Source organism: Bombus affinis, chromosome 5, assembly GCF_024516045.1.
Source record: "Bombus affinis isolate iyBomAffi1 chromosome 5, iyBomAffi1.2, whole genome shotgun sequence".
Taxonomy (NCBI): domain Eukaryota; kingdom Metazoa; phylum Arthropoda; class Insecta; order Hymenoptera; family Apidae; genus Bombus; species Bombus affinis.
In genome coordinates, this window is record NC_066348.1 from 1,060,508 (window position 1) to 1,076,506 (window position 15,999).

At 32.5% G+C, this 15,999-nt stretch overlaps 3 protein-coding genes across 3 annotated transcripts in view; 2 read left to right on the forward strand and 1 right to left on the reverse strand.

Annotated features, from left to right (window-relative positions):
- Positions 1 to 63: 63 nt before the first annotated feature.
- Positions 64 to 1,820, reverse strand: LOC126916232 (replication factor C subunit 2). Its single transcript, XM_050721786.1, has 6 exons — positions 1,586 to 1,820; positions 1,163 to 1,430; positions 828 to 1,076; positions 524 to 733; positions 329 to 442; positions 64 to 233 (listed from the first exon to the last, which is right to left on the reverse strand). The coding sequence occupies exons 1-6, from the start codon at positions 1,696 to 1,698 to the stop codon at positions 132 to 134; spliced, it is 1,056 nt and encodes a 351-aa protein (XP_050577743.1). The 5' UTR covers positions 1,699 to 1,820; the 3' UTR covers positions 64 to 131.
- Positions 1,821 to 2,079: 259 nt separating this feature from the next.
- Positions 2,080 to 15,999, forward strand: part of LOC126916236 (neurocalcin homolog) — an 80,136-nt gene continuing 66,216 nt past the window's right edge. The window contains exon 1 of the mRNA XM_050721792.1: positions 2,080 to 2,239. The gene's annotated coding sequence lies outside the window, so the exon portion shown is untranslated. The remainder of the gene's footprint in view (positions 2,240 to 15,999) is intronic.
- LOC126916237 (neuronal calcium sensor 2) overlaps positions 2,250 to 15,999 on the forward strand; it is a 66,522-nt gene continuing 52,772 nt past the window's right edge. Inside the window, exon 1 of the mRNA XM_050721798.1 lies at positions 2,250 to 2,806. The gene's annotated coding sequence lies outside the window, so the exon portion shown is untranslated. The remainder of the gene's footprint in view (positions 2,807 to 15,999) is intronic.

A 15,999-nucleotide genomic window follows, 5' to 3' on the forward strand; every position in this document is an offset into this window, starting at 1 on the left:
TCGAAGTATATGTAGTATTAATTAAAATATTAAAATAATCATTTTTTTGAAAAAATAAAAATATTATGTAATAGAAATATATAAATAGTTTTATTTTCTTAAATTACATATTCTTATTGTAGAATTCATTCTTATTTCTGCATACTTTTTTGACAAAGTCTAGCAAGAAGACTGTTCATTTGTAGTAAACTATTAATTCCATCCACTATTCCTAAATGAGTTATTCCAATCTCCTAAAATGATAGTTCCAAATTTGTATTTTCATATCTATGTTAATATAAATTATTCATTACATATTCATAGACAATATAAATATATTTTAACTTACTTTTATAAAATCTAATTTTAATGGTTCTTCGATGGATAGATTTGTACAAACTCTGAATATATTACTGACCAAATCTTCTGCAGAATATCCCATTTTCCATAAATGCTCCATTATCTATAAACATTTATCAAAAAGCACATTTTATATTCTTATGCTATGTTAAATAGAAGTTTTTAAAATAGCATAATAACTTACCCCATATGCTTTGGAAATTTTACCCTGTGCACATAATTCCAACATTTCTTTAACAAGTAATGGATGTGGTTCGTCACAGACTTTAAAAACATTCTCACTGTTTACATGTCCAAAACCATTATAAGTTGATTGTAAATTATTTAGAGCCTGTCTCATATCACCCTGTGCAGTAAATACTATTGCTTCTAAACCATCATCTGTATGTGAAACCTAGTTAATTCATTATATATATAGTGTTATTGCAATACATTTTCATTCAAATATTCAAATAAAAATATAACAACTTATTAAAGATTAATCGTACATCTTCTTTCTGACAAACTTCAATAATCTTTGCTAAAATTTGCGCATCTGATAATTTTCCATATCTTAACATGGCACAGCGTGACTGTATCGGCTCGATAATTTTTTCACTTGTATTACAAGCTAGTGCAAACCTAGTTGTATTGCTATATATTTCCATTGTCCTACGTAATGCTTGTTGTGCACCATCAGTCATGCTATCAGCTTCATCCAAAATTATTATTTTGTGCTTACCTTTTGCCAAATTTACCTAAGTAAACACAGAATAAATGTTTGACAAAGAAAATTTGAAAGGGATATATGAATATGATATCAAACATAGAAAAAAATACTTACCCTCTTTTGGGCAAACATTTTAATTTTATTTCTGACAACATCTATTCCTCTCTCATTTGACGCATTTAATTCTAATACTGCTTCCTTAAACACTGGTCCTAATAAAATACGTGCCAAACATAATATAGTTGTAGTTTTACCAACTCCCGGTGGACCAGCAATGATAATATTAGGACAGTTCCCATGTTCAGCAAATACCGATAATCTGGATACTGTGTCTTCATTACCAACAATGTCAGAAAATATTTGTGGTCGATACTTTTCAATCCTAAACAATTAATGATCTTCATTTATTAAATTACTTTGTTTACATTTTAACTTCCTTTTCTATTACTCTATAAATATATAAATCAATTATGGAATAAAAACATAACCTCAAAATTTGTTAATTTCGAAATTACATATTTATTTATAATAACATACCATGGCAAATTGCTTGATTTCTTATCTTTTTCTTTATTTTTTATATTATAACCGCTCGTCGATGGCACAGCTTCAACATTCATAGGTTCATCGACAGTATTCTCAACTCCCATCTTTAAACTTTAAGTCAAAATCGCGGGAAAAATCGACCAGTTCGTTTAAACATGGATAAAATAGGAATATAAAGTAACAAGTTTTGATCATTTTTGGGACAGTGCAAACAGGAGAGTTGCATTATCGATTAGTAATGATTTTTGATAATAGAGGAACGATACCGACGTATTAAGTTCTTAAAAATTTATATTTAAAATATTTCATTTACAGAAAGTATTTATTATCTAAAAATACTATAAGAGAAAGATAGAAGAAAATACATATAGTAGAAGGAAAGAAAGATATATAATGTAATCTTGCGATAATATTGACGGCGTAACAGAATACCACGCTACGCCTTAAGAGGTCGCGAGTATCGATCGAATTTTGCGCATCTAGTAAATTTTACGCGATCGTCTCTCTTTCACCATCGTTTTGTCGATGGCTTACGGAATGAGATTTCAATATGGCAGCCGTCGTGATATCTGCACGAGTCAGTATCGCGGAAATGTTTTGAACTCGTTGAGTAATCGCGACAACCGGTTGACGTACAACGCATAGGTTAGTAGGACGAAATGACATTTTGTTCTTGTATCAGCTTTCTTCATCGAATAGATCAGTTTGTGTCAGGAAACCGGGTTTTCGTGAAAATCGTTTTTCTCGTACAGTTGGGCCGCTAAAGTATATAGTTTGGCCGCAGTATCGTTCCAATGCAGGCATAGGTTACCTCGGCTTTTTCATTCCTTGAATCAAATTCAAAAGCATATCACCTTAAATGGGAATCCGACGCTCGTTTCGTTTAACCTGACGATGTATGTGCATGTAACATCATGTATGTTTTGCGATTGTATGCTTGATGTGTGTACGTTTTTCTCAGCGAGGCTACATGTATGCGTGTACGTGCCAGGTGTGTGGATGCTGTTGTCGATGCGTGTATATTCATGAAATGTTTAGAATTGTCGCTTATCTTTTCTTTTCGAACGGGACATTGGTTGAGTGTCGCGCGTGTTTAAACGTCAAGAAAGAAGACTCGTCGTGTGTGTTTTTGACACATTTCGCCATGCTGAGTGGACAGCATGGTGTTGCGGCCCGCTACGTACCGAACAATTCACTTGGGAACGGCATTTGGTAAGCTAATATAACTTTTTCTGTATCATTTTTCCCCTATCATCGTTCAGTCATCAAAATTTTTATGACAAGTGCTTTCTGTTGTATCGTTCTTCGATATCATTTAACATTCCACCGTATTTTGAATATCAGCGCCATGAAACTTCCTCATTATTTTATTTAGAAACTAGTGTCATTCTTAATTATTTACGTTGAAAATTAAGGAATTCAATGAATTGCTTGTTAATGCAAATACGTAGTATACTACTTTTATTTCGGCATACTCAGATAATCGCTTCCGGTTCTTCTTGATATTCGAAATATTTAATCGTGGGAAGGACATGATTCATTAAATTTTGCTCAGTTTGCGTCCTGCTAAATGCGATTCCATTTTTATTTGTTCAACAATTTTAAATTTTATACACACGTGATATTTTACATAATTGATAATAATAGAAATTAAATTGTTATTAGTTTATTCGAAATCGACCACTTTATTTATCGCATGTTATTAAATTGTGATATATTCATGGCTAAAATCTGTGTATATATATTTATAGATATTGGACATCTATTGCTTATTGCGTAATTCGTTCCTAATTTATTTTACATGTAAGTAATATCATATGCATAAGTCAAACAATGTAACATCCATTGTACTGTGATATAGATTTCATCATCTTACTTATTAGTATAAAATCTACCGAATGAATTTTATATGTGTATATATATATATATAAAGTAATAAATTACAATTTTCTTGCACAAAACGTTTGAAAAAAGTTTGTAGTGCTTACGTTCTTCATTTTAATATACTCATTTATACAGTAATTTTACAATTAGTTTTAATCAACTAGACAACCACGTTCAGGAACATTGATGAATATTGATTTGAAAAAAGCAGACATATATGTATATACGTAGATAATAAAGCGCAGCTTCAGCATGTAAAGTATGCAAGCATACACAGTTACTTGAATGTATAACGCGTGTTATAAGTTTACATTAACACGTGTTATTGAATTCGATTATTTCCCACGATTGAAAGAGCATATTTATTATCTTTTGGGGATTCATTTTTGCACTAAATTCGTAACTATATTAAATAAATCTTAATTCAATACAATATTTAGACTGCGGATGTTTATGCATTTTTTAATAATTTAATATTTAACCTAATTTAATGGAAATTTAAAGGTTCAATTCGCGATATGAACTAATATTCAAACATTGCTTTTTTTACGGTTATATCTTTAAATTTAAAAATCTATTTTTAAATTCGCTGTCTAAATATTAGGACAAAACGGTGTTACAATATTAGTATTAGAACAGATTCTACTGGTTATTTAAATTCTAAATTTGAACAACTATCAATCAATGGAAACGCGTAAATTCTCTTAATCCAACAGCTATTGTTTTCTTGTCAAACTTTCTGTAGTGCATCGGTATAATTATGGTTGATTTTATACATATTTGTTGCTAGAATTCGGTTTAGATTATATATATACCTTTGAAGCACCTATTTTCTGCCTTTCGGCCCTGACATATTCGGTTGACGCATTCTGTAGATTACATCGAATAATTAGAGAATACATACTGGTATCAGTCGTGGTCGGCTGTTTTTGGCCCGATCATTTATACTCTTTCTGAATTTACTAGACGCTAAAGAAATATTATAGTGTAAGAAATATTACGCATTAAATCTTCGCTACTGGCTTTTCGTTTCGGTTGGCCAATCGAATCCGCAAATATCAAATTATTCGATTTGTCTAGAGTATATCCGGTTTAAGTATCTACTGCGCAATTCAAAAGATTACGTTCATATTGAAATCTCCGGAAATATCGATAAAAAACAATTTAAACGTTTCAGTATAAAATAAGGCAACTTCGGTGTATAATCTTTTTTGTATATGTGTATATGTTTATTTACTTTCTGGCTTCGCAGCTCAGAGACAAGGACTTGGCTTGCACATTTCCAACTCGCACTCATTCCCATGCAACTGCCACAGTACTCGCCATATCCAAAAAACCACACTCCCATCTCAAACACACATATCATCTTTCATATCTGATACTAAGAATATAACATTTTTTGTACTTTCAATAATCGCATTCTAATCCTGCTGTGTCGTTTTGATCATCCTCGATGCTTAAGAATTTGTCTGCTAAAATGGGATCAGGATTAATGTAAATATTAGGGCATCGCGATAGAGTTAAACCAATTGTACTGTATAAAACGCTATGGAAGAATTAGTTAATCATTCGTGAGAGCATTTTTCAAATTGCTCCGTTTGTTATCGTTATAATTGTCAAAAAGCGATATAGCGTATCTCTATTATGTTTTCGGATGCTTAGATTAGCGGATTGTTGATATCAGTTCGTAGAATTGAACTCGAGCCTTGCTGAATGCGCTTCAGAGAACATTTCTTAACTTCTGTTTGCGTTTAGACGGGATTACTCAAATCTTCAAACAGCGCCGATGGTGCAGTAATAAAGTAGCTTTGAAAAATTATGAAACATGCATTAATATTTGTAACGATAATTCAGATGGATATAGCGAACAAAATTGATATGCTTCGACACATGTCGAGTGTAGTATCTAATTAGTATTGCATACAAGAAATGCAGAGTATTTGGAAAAATTATCTTCAGATCGTTGTTCACTCTGAAAATGAATTGCTTCTTGAATATCCTTAATTCAAGAGCCTACACGTATCCCTAAGAGTAGTCTCTTCAGTGTATTCCTGTAAAGCTTTTAAGCGACGTAGTATTATAAAATGGAGTAATTATAAAAATATGTATTAATAATAATAGATTTATGGGCCATTACATTTAAGAAATATCCAGCCACTGTCTGTCATGACGTTTTTTCTTCTATATAAAAAACTTATCATAATTATCAAAGTTGATAAAGCAAGATGGATTGTGTCTCTTTTAACAACGTTATTCATTGCTTCTTGCGCATAGTTTTTCCGCAGTCTGTTTATTATGCAAGCGTAGAGATTTGCTGATGAATTAGTAGCAGAACTAATTTCAGAAACTGAACGCATTAAACAATAAAAACTTGCACATGACTCACACAGAACACTCGAGATGGAATATTGACGTGTAGGCGTATCATTGCATATTTTTTTTCATTTGTATCCAAATTTACCCACGTGTGAGATCATCATAGATATCATCAATTGAGAAACGAACAGAGCTTGAAATAGACATCTTTATTAAGTATATTTATTAAGCCAACGACAGCTATGGTTCCGTTAACGCAACATTTCATTTACAATCTTTTTCTTGTTTAATTTACAGGATCATTGAATTCTATTTTTTAACATTGTGGTTATGACAGGAAGTTTCAAGGACTTGCTTCATATGATTTTGTTATCGCGTTTTTATTGGACGTTAAAATTGCGTCAAAAGATGCATTAGAATAGTTACGGAAACGAAGAATTTCTTTGCTCTATAAATAACAATTTATTGCGATTGCACTGTCTTTAGAGTGTCTAGGTCTGTATCTAAAAGAGGAACTACGTACTGTACGGTGTTCTAAGAAGGGAGAATACTTAATAAATTTGGACCTCATTGTGTGCTAATTTTGCGAATCGAATATAGATGCATTTACTCCTGCAGCTGACATGAAATATATCAGAGTTTGAACATTTTATAGCATTAACTGCTTTCTCTTTCTTTCGTAATCTTAATTATTTGACTTAAATATATTTCAAATAGTTACAAATTAAAAAGTTGGAACAAGTTATTACAAAGATTAATGAAATTAAAGGTTCCCATACTGGTTATAACGAGAATTTATGTACCTTACACGTTGTTTTTATCTTGATATTTTTGATGAAAAGTTTCTCCCAACGAAGAAAGATATTTTCACCGGTTAAATATCTTTTCGTTCCAAAAATTTCGCCATATATCTATATTAAGAATTGTGGATCTTAATTGCCGAAATAAATGTATAGGAACACTTGGATTACACTTAGAATTGATATCAAAATAGTTTCAGATTTATTTAATATGTGATTTACAAGATATTCGTCGATATATTACATTTGCACGCATCTCAGCACTTTCTTTGTCTCAGCATCTTCTATACCACACTACTAACCGAACAGTTGCATTCATCTGTTTTTCGAGACGCTGTGCACGCACATACTCTCACACACTCATACTCATATATGTGTGTCACTACTACACGCGGCTAATCTAGTGTAATACACAAAATTACACATATCTCAATAATCTAATTTATTTGACAAACATTAATAGGGATTATAAAAATTCCAAGATAAATATTTTTTTGCGGGAAGATCAACTAAATTGTTACTTTTCACTGATCACTAACGAAATTCTTGCAAAATAAGGATATTCGCGAATAGGCTGCGGATGTCGATGGGTTTGTGAAAAGTTTAAATGAAATACGCATGATAGACAAAAATTGTATAAAATAAAAAGTATTGCGTAAAATATCAAAAGCGCAGTATCTATTCGTTATGATGTTCAACACATGGAATAAATCTCCGCGTTGTGGTTCCATTTCTCTAGTTTAGCATTTACAAAAATACTAATTTGCGTAAACATCTGCAGTCTATTTATAAAACGACGCATGATTAAAAATACGAATCTGCGACAAGCGCAGTCTCGCATCAAAACGATTGTAATTATCGCGAGAAACTTTCAAGAATCGGTTCTTTGCATCTCGCGCATTTTAAAAGAGCAAGCAACGAAGAGATGGTAACGAGCCAAGTGACGATATATTGTGCGATTGCTGGTTACACAATCCTCTTCACCAAATCTATAGATCAACTGTCTTGGCAGTATTTCGCACGGTGCTCTACCTATCTAGACCTTATTTTCATTGTTGTTTCCATTGAAAGTTTATACTTTTTAATATTTTATGCAATATTCTTTATGGCTATTGTCCACAGCGATTCGCGAAAGTAATTTTAACACGATCATTAAAGTTGGAACGTATTTTATATGCGTATAACGTGGCTCGCAAAAGTATTTGAATACTTCTGCGAATCTTATTAGAATATTTCATATTCTATTTTTATAAATTACTTTCATTTTTCCAGTTTTACATGGCAGATGAGGGAACAGCATTATATATATATGTATTGTAATAACGTAAATCCTTGGGGTAAATCAGACGATCGATTCTGGAAAATCGAGTTTATTTTGGGAATAATTAAATTAAATACGATAACAGTTAATAACAAATCTACTACAAATTTTACCTGGAAAATCGAGAATCGTTCTTCTCTCGTGATCTATTCTATTCAGCAAATGACTTCCGGTAAAGCAAAACAAAAATAAATTTTAAAATAAAAATTTTTGAATTTTTGAATTCTATAGAATTTACATATATAAATATAAATATATATATATTTTTTTTCACTTTATACTTAAGTTTGTAATTTAATATAGTCACCAAAGAAAGCTTGGTTTAAGAATACACGTACTAGGTAATTTCAAAACTTCTATCGTTTACACTGCTCTTCTTCTTTATCCGTAACGATACCAAAAAAAAAAAAAAAATGAGGTAGTTACGATATCTAACGGCAATATTAAAGATGACGACGAAGTGAATGAATCTCCGCATCTCGACTGATAAAGATAAAGCACACAAAGAACACAGACCACACCCTCGACCACACTGAAAAAGAAGGGAACCTATTCGTTCTCATTAATTGAAGAATCGCTGAGTGAATAGGTATAACTAACACTCTAATTAAAAACGGATAATTTTAAGTGAGTGTGTGTGTGTGAGTGTGCGTGGGTGCGCGCGTGTGTCTAAAGAAATTGTGCTATGGTTGCACCTAAATGCCATGCACCCGACCTAGTACAATGCATATCTTTTCGCGTGAGTTCATCCTGAATGTAAGATAGAATTGGGAAATGTTGCAGAAGACTGCTAATGCGTTTCCAATTAATCATTCGGCTTCTAACCGTTTGTATAATTTCTTTGCAAATAACATGCAGTGGCTCGTAAAGATATTCGAATATCTAAACCAGGAAATTTCTAGCTAAGTTTATAGAAAGCAAAACTATTGCAATTCGTTTCTCATCTCTAATTTTATAATTGAAATACATACGGTGTATCTACCATCGATCGAAATACAACAATTTAGAGGAAAGAGGAATACTTTTCTTTCATAGAAGAAGAAAACAAGGGAAGTAAACTACGTGAATAATAATAATCTTTGCGGTCTTGATATTTTCCAAGATGGATTTGAGGAAGTCCGCGATAAATCTGTTTTGTAGCTCTCATTATGTAGCTCTACTTAGTGCGCTAATATTCGTCATGTGAATTTTGAAGCAACGTAACGGAATCAAGATTTTTGGTCGTAGAGTATCGTTACGATGCTATCGTAATAACGTGATTAAATGTTCGATTGCTGTTGGTTACGGCGAGCTGTGTCGTCCTTTACCCAACATTTGCTGCACGTGTTCCGTTAAAACAGGTAGCTTGCAATAAATTATTTTTATAATTATTTATATCTACCACCTTGACCTTTTTCTTGAATGGGAAGGCGATATGGTGGAGGAAGACTGCTTTATCTCTTGCATTACAAGGTTGTTTATTGGGTAAACATGCAATGTATATGCGGTCTCGTGCGTATATCATCGTAAAAATTTCAAACACGTCTGCTCCATAAAAACTTTAAACGATTAATATAACACGTCGAATTAGAAATGTGTCTTCGTGGAACGTACAACAAATAGGTATTTCTTTTCATGATTGGTTATTTCTGTTATTAATTTGTAGCAGGCTCTCGAAAATTGCCAGTTTTTCTGTATGTAATAAATAATAAATAGATAAATAAGGCTAACAGGTGAAGTTCGGCAACTTAAAAACTTAACAAATTTTGCAACCTTTCATAAATGTAATTTATGTGATGCTAATAACGGACTAATTTCTTTTCCTACTCAAAAACGATCTTAAGAATGAAAACTCCGCTCCCATACCATAAAGAAATCTTAATTTTTGATATTATCGTGAATATCTAAGAAACTTTATAAGATACAGAAGAAAGTTAAATAAAAAATTGTATTCTTTCCTATATCGTGGATGTGAAAAATTTTCAAAAGAAATTCCCCATAATCCACTTCCACCTACAATCTTTCGAAGGTTCAACTCTTGGTGTATTTTTTTTCGGCCCCTCCCTCCTTTATTTACGCGATACAATAAATCTACGATATGTACGTGATATCTCACTTATTTTTAGACACGACTCATTCTCTTTACTTATTGTTAGTTGGATATTAGCGAGAAAATGCTACCGTTAACCGTAACATTTATTTATATCCGGTATATTTCAGGATAAGAAAGACAGAACAAATTAGGTCTATAATTTAATGTAGTTAATATAATTTAATCAATATAAGTAATTTATATGAGCTGCAATAGGTACACGAGAGCTCACGAGCAGCGTTGCACGTTGTTTCAACTCGGAGGATTTGTTCGAACGGTATCCATTCGTGTGACAACACGAAATAAAACAAGGGGTAGTTTTTGAGAAAACATTCATTTTTGATAATTGTTCACATCCGCAATATAGATCATAAAGAACACTTCAACTTTTAATGTAACTTTTTTCTATATCTCTAGTACACATATAATTTCTTAAATATTCAGGATAATATGAAAAGACAAGATTTCTTTGGGGTTTGTTTTACCTCGTTTTCAGCAGAAAGGAAACTGTTCCGTTATTAACATCGCATGAACTACATTTCTGCACCGTCAAATTTGTTTGAATTTTCGAATCGCCGAACTTCCCTTTTAAGTAATTCGTGGTTTTATCGGTACTCGGGGAGAAAATATTGTGTTTCTAATTGCATGACGTAAAAGTAATGTGTCTATAGTAAAGAAACATGAATATGGACAGTGTAAATATTCCGGGGCGTGTCTAAACTCATGCACGAAGCCTTTTCATAAGGAATCCACGAGAGAATAATTATCTCTTTCAAGAAAAATGAGTTTGTATGTTTCTCAGAAATTCAGCGATTAAGTTACAAAAATGTATGATTAAAACACGTCGGTCTCTGTAGATATAATTTCTCGTTAGGTATACAACTTTCAGTATATCAATTAATCTTTTCATAATCTAATTGCACAGAATAATTATGACTTATACTTACTCTCTTAAATCCAATTAATTCGATACATACTGCAATAAATATGTAGCTCTGCTAAAACGACCGCATCAACATTTAGGTAAATCGATATGGTAATAAAGTATAGTAACAAACAAGGCTTATAGACATTGAATAATTAAATTCTGTATATTAACTTTCATTCATTCTTACTTTTAACTGCTGCTTTTATAATAAAATAACATTTTGAAATATAAAGGGGAAACATTTAAGGCAGCTTTTGTTGTCTCTATTATCATCGCGATAAAATATATTTTCACAGTACCGAACGCGAATAATTAAATGGAACGAATTCCAAGCTTCATCTGTGTCATATAACAGCAAATATTTCAAGAGATTTATTTCAATCATTTAACGTGATACCCTTCAACACTCCAAATGAAGCATGACAACGTAATCGATATTTCACTACCACGATCTTTCTGTCTTCTTTTATTTTATTTCGAAAATACGTACCTAGCGTGTCGGGAACAACGAGAGTAACAACATTGCACAGTGCGAAATGTCAGCAATATAGCACGAAAAAATTCAATTTTGATAATGAACCGAATAATGATTGGCGAAAATATTTTTGAACATTTACCACACACGATCTTTACGTGTCATATAAAACGTATTAGAATATGCAAGTTATATTCTTTTGTTAACCATGGGAATAACCATCGTTACTCCCAGCATTCATTAAATTTCTCATCTACCAAGCAGTTTATTAATTGATCATAGGTCGAGATTTTACTTTGATACGCGGTTATTTCAAAATTCATATTCATAATGAAATGGCATAATCGGATGACTTCTGCCTTTTAAAATTTTATGCAAATACAATTTGAACCTGATAACTTTCTATAAATGAGTCACTATAATTATAAATATATATATCTGCGTTCTATCTGCCTTGTTTTTACTTTCAGCGACATTATTTCAATATTTATCATTTTTTTTCGTTTTATTAACAAACATTAAATATGTATGAACGTTTGGTCGAATATAGATCGTGCCGTATGTTACTGGAAAACCCATGAAACTATTGGGTTGGCAACTAAATGATTACGGATTTTGTCGATACCATCTAATGACAAAATCCTCAATCACTTAATTGGCAACCAAATATAAAAAGTTCGTATCTCCTTGGCGCAATGTATAATTTTGCCTGGTTGGATCGCTGAAATGTCACTAAGAACCACCGGTTAAACGCGAATTACGAAAGAGCAGCAAATCGGACTGCTTGGTCGCAGGTGGAAAATGTAGAAACGACAAATGATTATGCTTCACCTTGTACTTCTTCCGCGTATCTATATTCAGCCCATCCGGTCGCTGTGTTCGCCACTATTGATCCATTACAGCTACGTGCAATGCTGGAACCAACTTTTACACGCGACCAGAAGGTAAAAACAAGCAAAAGTTACTCTCTTTTTCTTCCTTTTATCGTGTTTCCACATTTTCCTTTCTCGGCTTTTCCTGTCACATCGTACCGCAAGACACTGAGAAACATTGTCGACCGCAGGTAATATCTGCGAAGACAGCGACCACCGATATCGTTTACGATCGAGACACCGCTTCATCTTTTATAAATTGAAACGCTGAAAAAGTTATATCGATAGGGAGCTGATGTTCGCTGATGTTGACAGCCATAAAAAAAAAAAAATGTCAGAAGAAAGTATCGTTTCTCTGGGTAGATGGTCGTTTCTGTTTTGATACTCTGAAGAACAGTTTGTTGGAAGTAGAGAACTGCATATGCTAAATTAAATTCGTTTAACTGTTGTTCCCAGTAGAGAAAATTGAGAATGATTGCTACTCTTTTCAGTTGATAAAGTTTCGTCTCTTTAATTGAAGAATTTGCAGCAATAACGGGGTAGCAGGAAAATTTTTATCTCGCTTTACATAAAATGGAATATCCTAAAATGAAAGGTATCTATTAAATTCAGCCTAAGGCGTAATCGTTAAGACCGTTTGAATATTTTTCAGTGTCATAATGTTACAACAAGGAAATTTTTTTCTTATTTTTACACTTATCGATGAAATTTTTATTTTGCTGGAACAAGCGTGCCACGTGAAAATTCCGAACGTTATAGAGAAACAAAGTTGAAGCACAATCAAACCAGTGTTTAACATCCAAAGGACAAAAGTTTAAAAATATCCAGTTCCAGCGAATTTCCGACCAGCTTAGGGAATATTTTCAAAGTGTTACACCCCTGTTCTTCTTCCTCGTTATATTGCACTGTAATTAATTTACAGGTCGATTCGATTCGGAAGAACACGAAAAGTAGTACTACGAAAATAGCACGAAACCGTAAAAGTGATTTGTCTAATTCAAACAATAGAATGCAGAAGTAAAATGAAACGATAAAAATATAGACGATTGAAACTTTGTATTAATACTATTATTTATTTCACCTATCTCGAAGCAAATTTTTCAAAATTCAGGCGAAGATTAAACATAAATTGCTTTTACGACTTGGACTGTATAACGGTAAACGCTTGTTAAAGAAAAAAGAGTATGGTGTTGAAGGAAGATAGCAACACGAAACGCGTTAGTATGATATTGATACTAATTTCATGAATCCTTTACCCTCGGCAACCGTTGTTACCTGTTTTTCATTAACTCGGTAATTAAAAGCTGAATTCACGAGGAGAAATTTACGGTTACTTTATTTGCGTTCGCTGTGGTCAAAGAATATTAATTTTTATCATCTAGACACCGATGTATATGTATATTTTATACTGATTTAATTTGTCCAATAAAGAATTCGTGGAACATTTAATTCTACGGAATTTTTAACTTTCATAGCATAATTTTTCATTAGTGTAAAATTTCAAAGCTTATGTAAGAATAATAAATTTTTAGGTGATTTTATAATTACGAGACGCAGCGAATCCTCGCTAATGTAGCGTGCACAAGGTGCGAAGCTTTTTACGAGCTGATGTATTTAGCGCTAGCTTGGTCACAGTCGCACGATTACTTCATGATTTCCGGCATACGCGATGACGCACAGAAACTGATTTGGAGTTTGGAGAGTGTACGCCATCGGCCTACCTGTTGAGACGACGTACAAGTAATTTTAAGCAGCGCTTTCATTTCACTTTGTACATCCGTCGAACAAACGGGACTCCGAGTTTCGATCCGATTACGCGTTTAGTTCAGATTGTGAAAACTATCTTTTAAAAGCTTGTCGAATTGCCTGTCACTCTTGCGCGAAAATCACTCTTTCTTTCGTGCGTTTTCCTTTTTATCCTTATCTCATCGTTGTTGCCTCGACTCCCAATCTCGACTATAAACTCGTTAAACGCAATAAACTGAGTAACGCTGAAGGTTCACCTAATGTCAATTTATTTTTGCATAAATATTCGCGGTCTATCAATATTTAGTAAATTGATTAGTATCTGTAGGATGTTCGATATGCTTAACTTTGTTTTATTTTAAACCTCATGCAGATTAGTCGAGTTACCTGAATTCGAACAACTCGAGACCACTTTATTAGCATCAACTTGTTAGTTTATTAAACTTGAAATATATTTTCAATTTATCCTTATTCCTAGTAGTTTTATAGCTTGACTCTACGTAGCTTGGATTCGAGTAACTTGACCGATCTAACGAGTCTTTGCTACGAGCAGTACTTTTAGCAAAAATTCCCTTTGAACTTGAATGAAACGAAATAAATACTAATTTAATGAAACTTCTTTTCTTTTAGTATTTATAGTTGCATATGGTTTCTTTATATTTATTAAATGCAAGGATTATTTAGATTTATAGATACTATTATTTATCATTCTTATTTGTCGTATACAAACAGAATGAGAGGAACCACAACGAAAATAAAATAACGATTACCCTCGGTTTTATGGCTCGACCCAGTTCTCTTTGTTTTATTTCCTAATTTCCTTAACCAATAACAAATTATACTTTCCTATTTATATTTTCACGATACCTCTCTTTTCAGTACAGAAAAAGATATCTTTTTCTAGTGCCGATTATATTTTATTTATAGCTATATTGGTTAGAAGTATGTGATTTTCTTTGTTTACACTTTTTTATACGTTTACTTTAATTACTTGATGAATTTATTTTTCATTAATTTCTCCTGTTTTTGTAAATGTATTCGATGAATATCCGTTCAAACGTATGTACATCGAGTGGAAGGTAATTCCACCGATTTCATTCTTGGCGCATCTGCGATATCTTAAAAAGGTCTTATTTCGAAAGAACAAGGTACTTAATCGATACCTGGTCCATTTTCTTGCAACGCCATCATGGTTAAGATTCTATAGGGTAGTGGATAACGTAGATGTCTGCAATACTGTCGCAAACTTACGTTATCGACTGTACTTATTCTCGATTGTGTCTCTAGATGGTGCCACATATTTGAATTCAGGATTCAGGGTTGCCTCGTAAAATTTCAATGTCTCGTTACCCCATTACGTATTTCTTTATTACTAATTCCTCTTTTCCTCGAAATACACATCTCGTTCTTGTCATAACTCGATGAAAATTAAATTTCTATAGTATGCAATGTATGTTAAATATGGCTTTCGTATTTTATGTTGTAATTTTTGTAATATTTGAAGAAAGAAAAACGGACAAAGTGTCGTTAAGATTGCAGTAAAAGAAGAAAGAAACGAAATATTAAGGCAAGCTTCGGTTTAATATATATGTGTATATATATTCATGCGCACGACTTGGTGGAAACGACGAAAAGGTAGAAAAAGAAAACGGAAATTGGCAAATACGAACGTTGCAGATATAATGTTATTGATTCTGGAAGCATTAACTGTCCCGTTCCCAAAAAATAAAAACGAGAGAAAGGTGACCCGATGCATGCGAAATTCTGGAAGCTTGCAATTTCATTCATTTTGAAAACATTTTATCTCGTGCACATATACCTACATTTGAGTTTATGTATTTGCTACGTTTGTTTTTAAATCCTTCGCAGGCAGACATATTTTTTTATACTCTGTGGGCAAACTGGATCGCTTAACCTCGTCTCTGACTTTTTTATTTTTATAGGCTTTCAAAAAATGTACAAAAGTTCCGAAATATTTTAATATTTATCTTT

Excerpts from the sequence above, each read along its gene's own strand:
- LOC126916232 (XM_050721786.1), bottom strand. The coding sequence starts at position 1,698 with ATGGGAGTTGAGAATACTGTCGATGAACCTATGAATGTTGAAGCTGTG. Across the intron at positions 443-523 it reads AAATTTCCAAAGCATATGGG|ATAATGGAGCATTTATGGAA; the intron begins GTAAGTTATTAT and ends AAATGTTTATAG. Across the intron at positions 234-328 it reads TAAAATTAGATTTTATAAAA|GAGATTGGAATAACTCATTT; the intron begins GTAAGTTAAAAT and ends CTATCATTTTAG.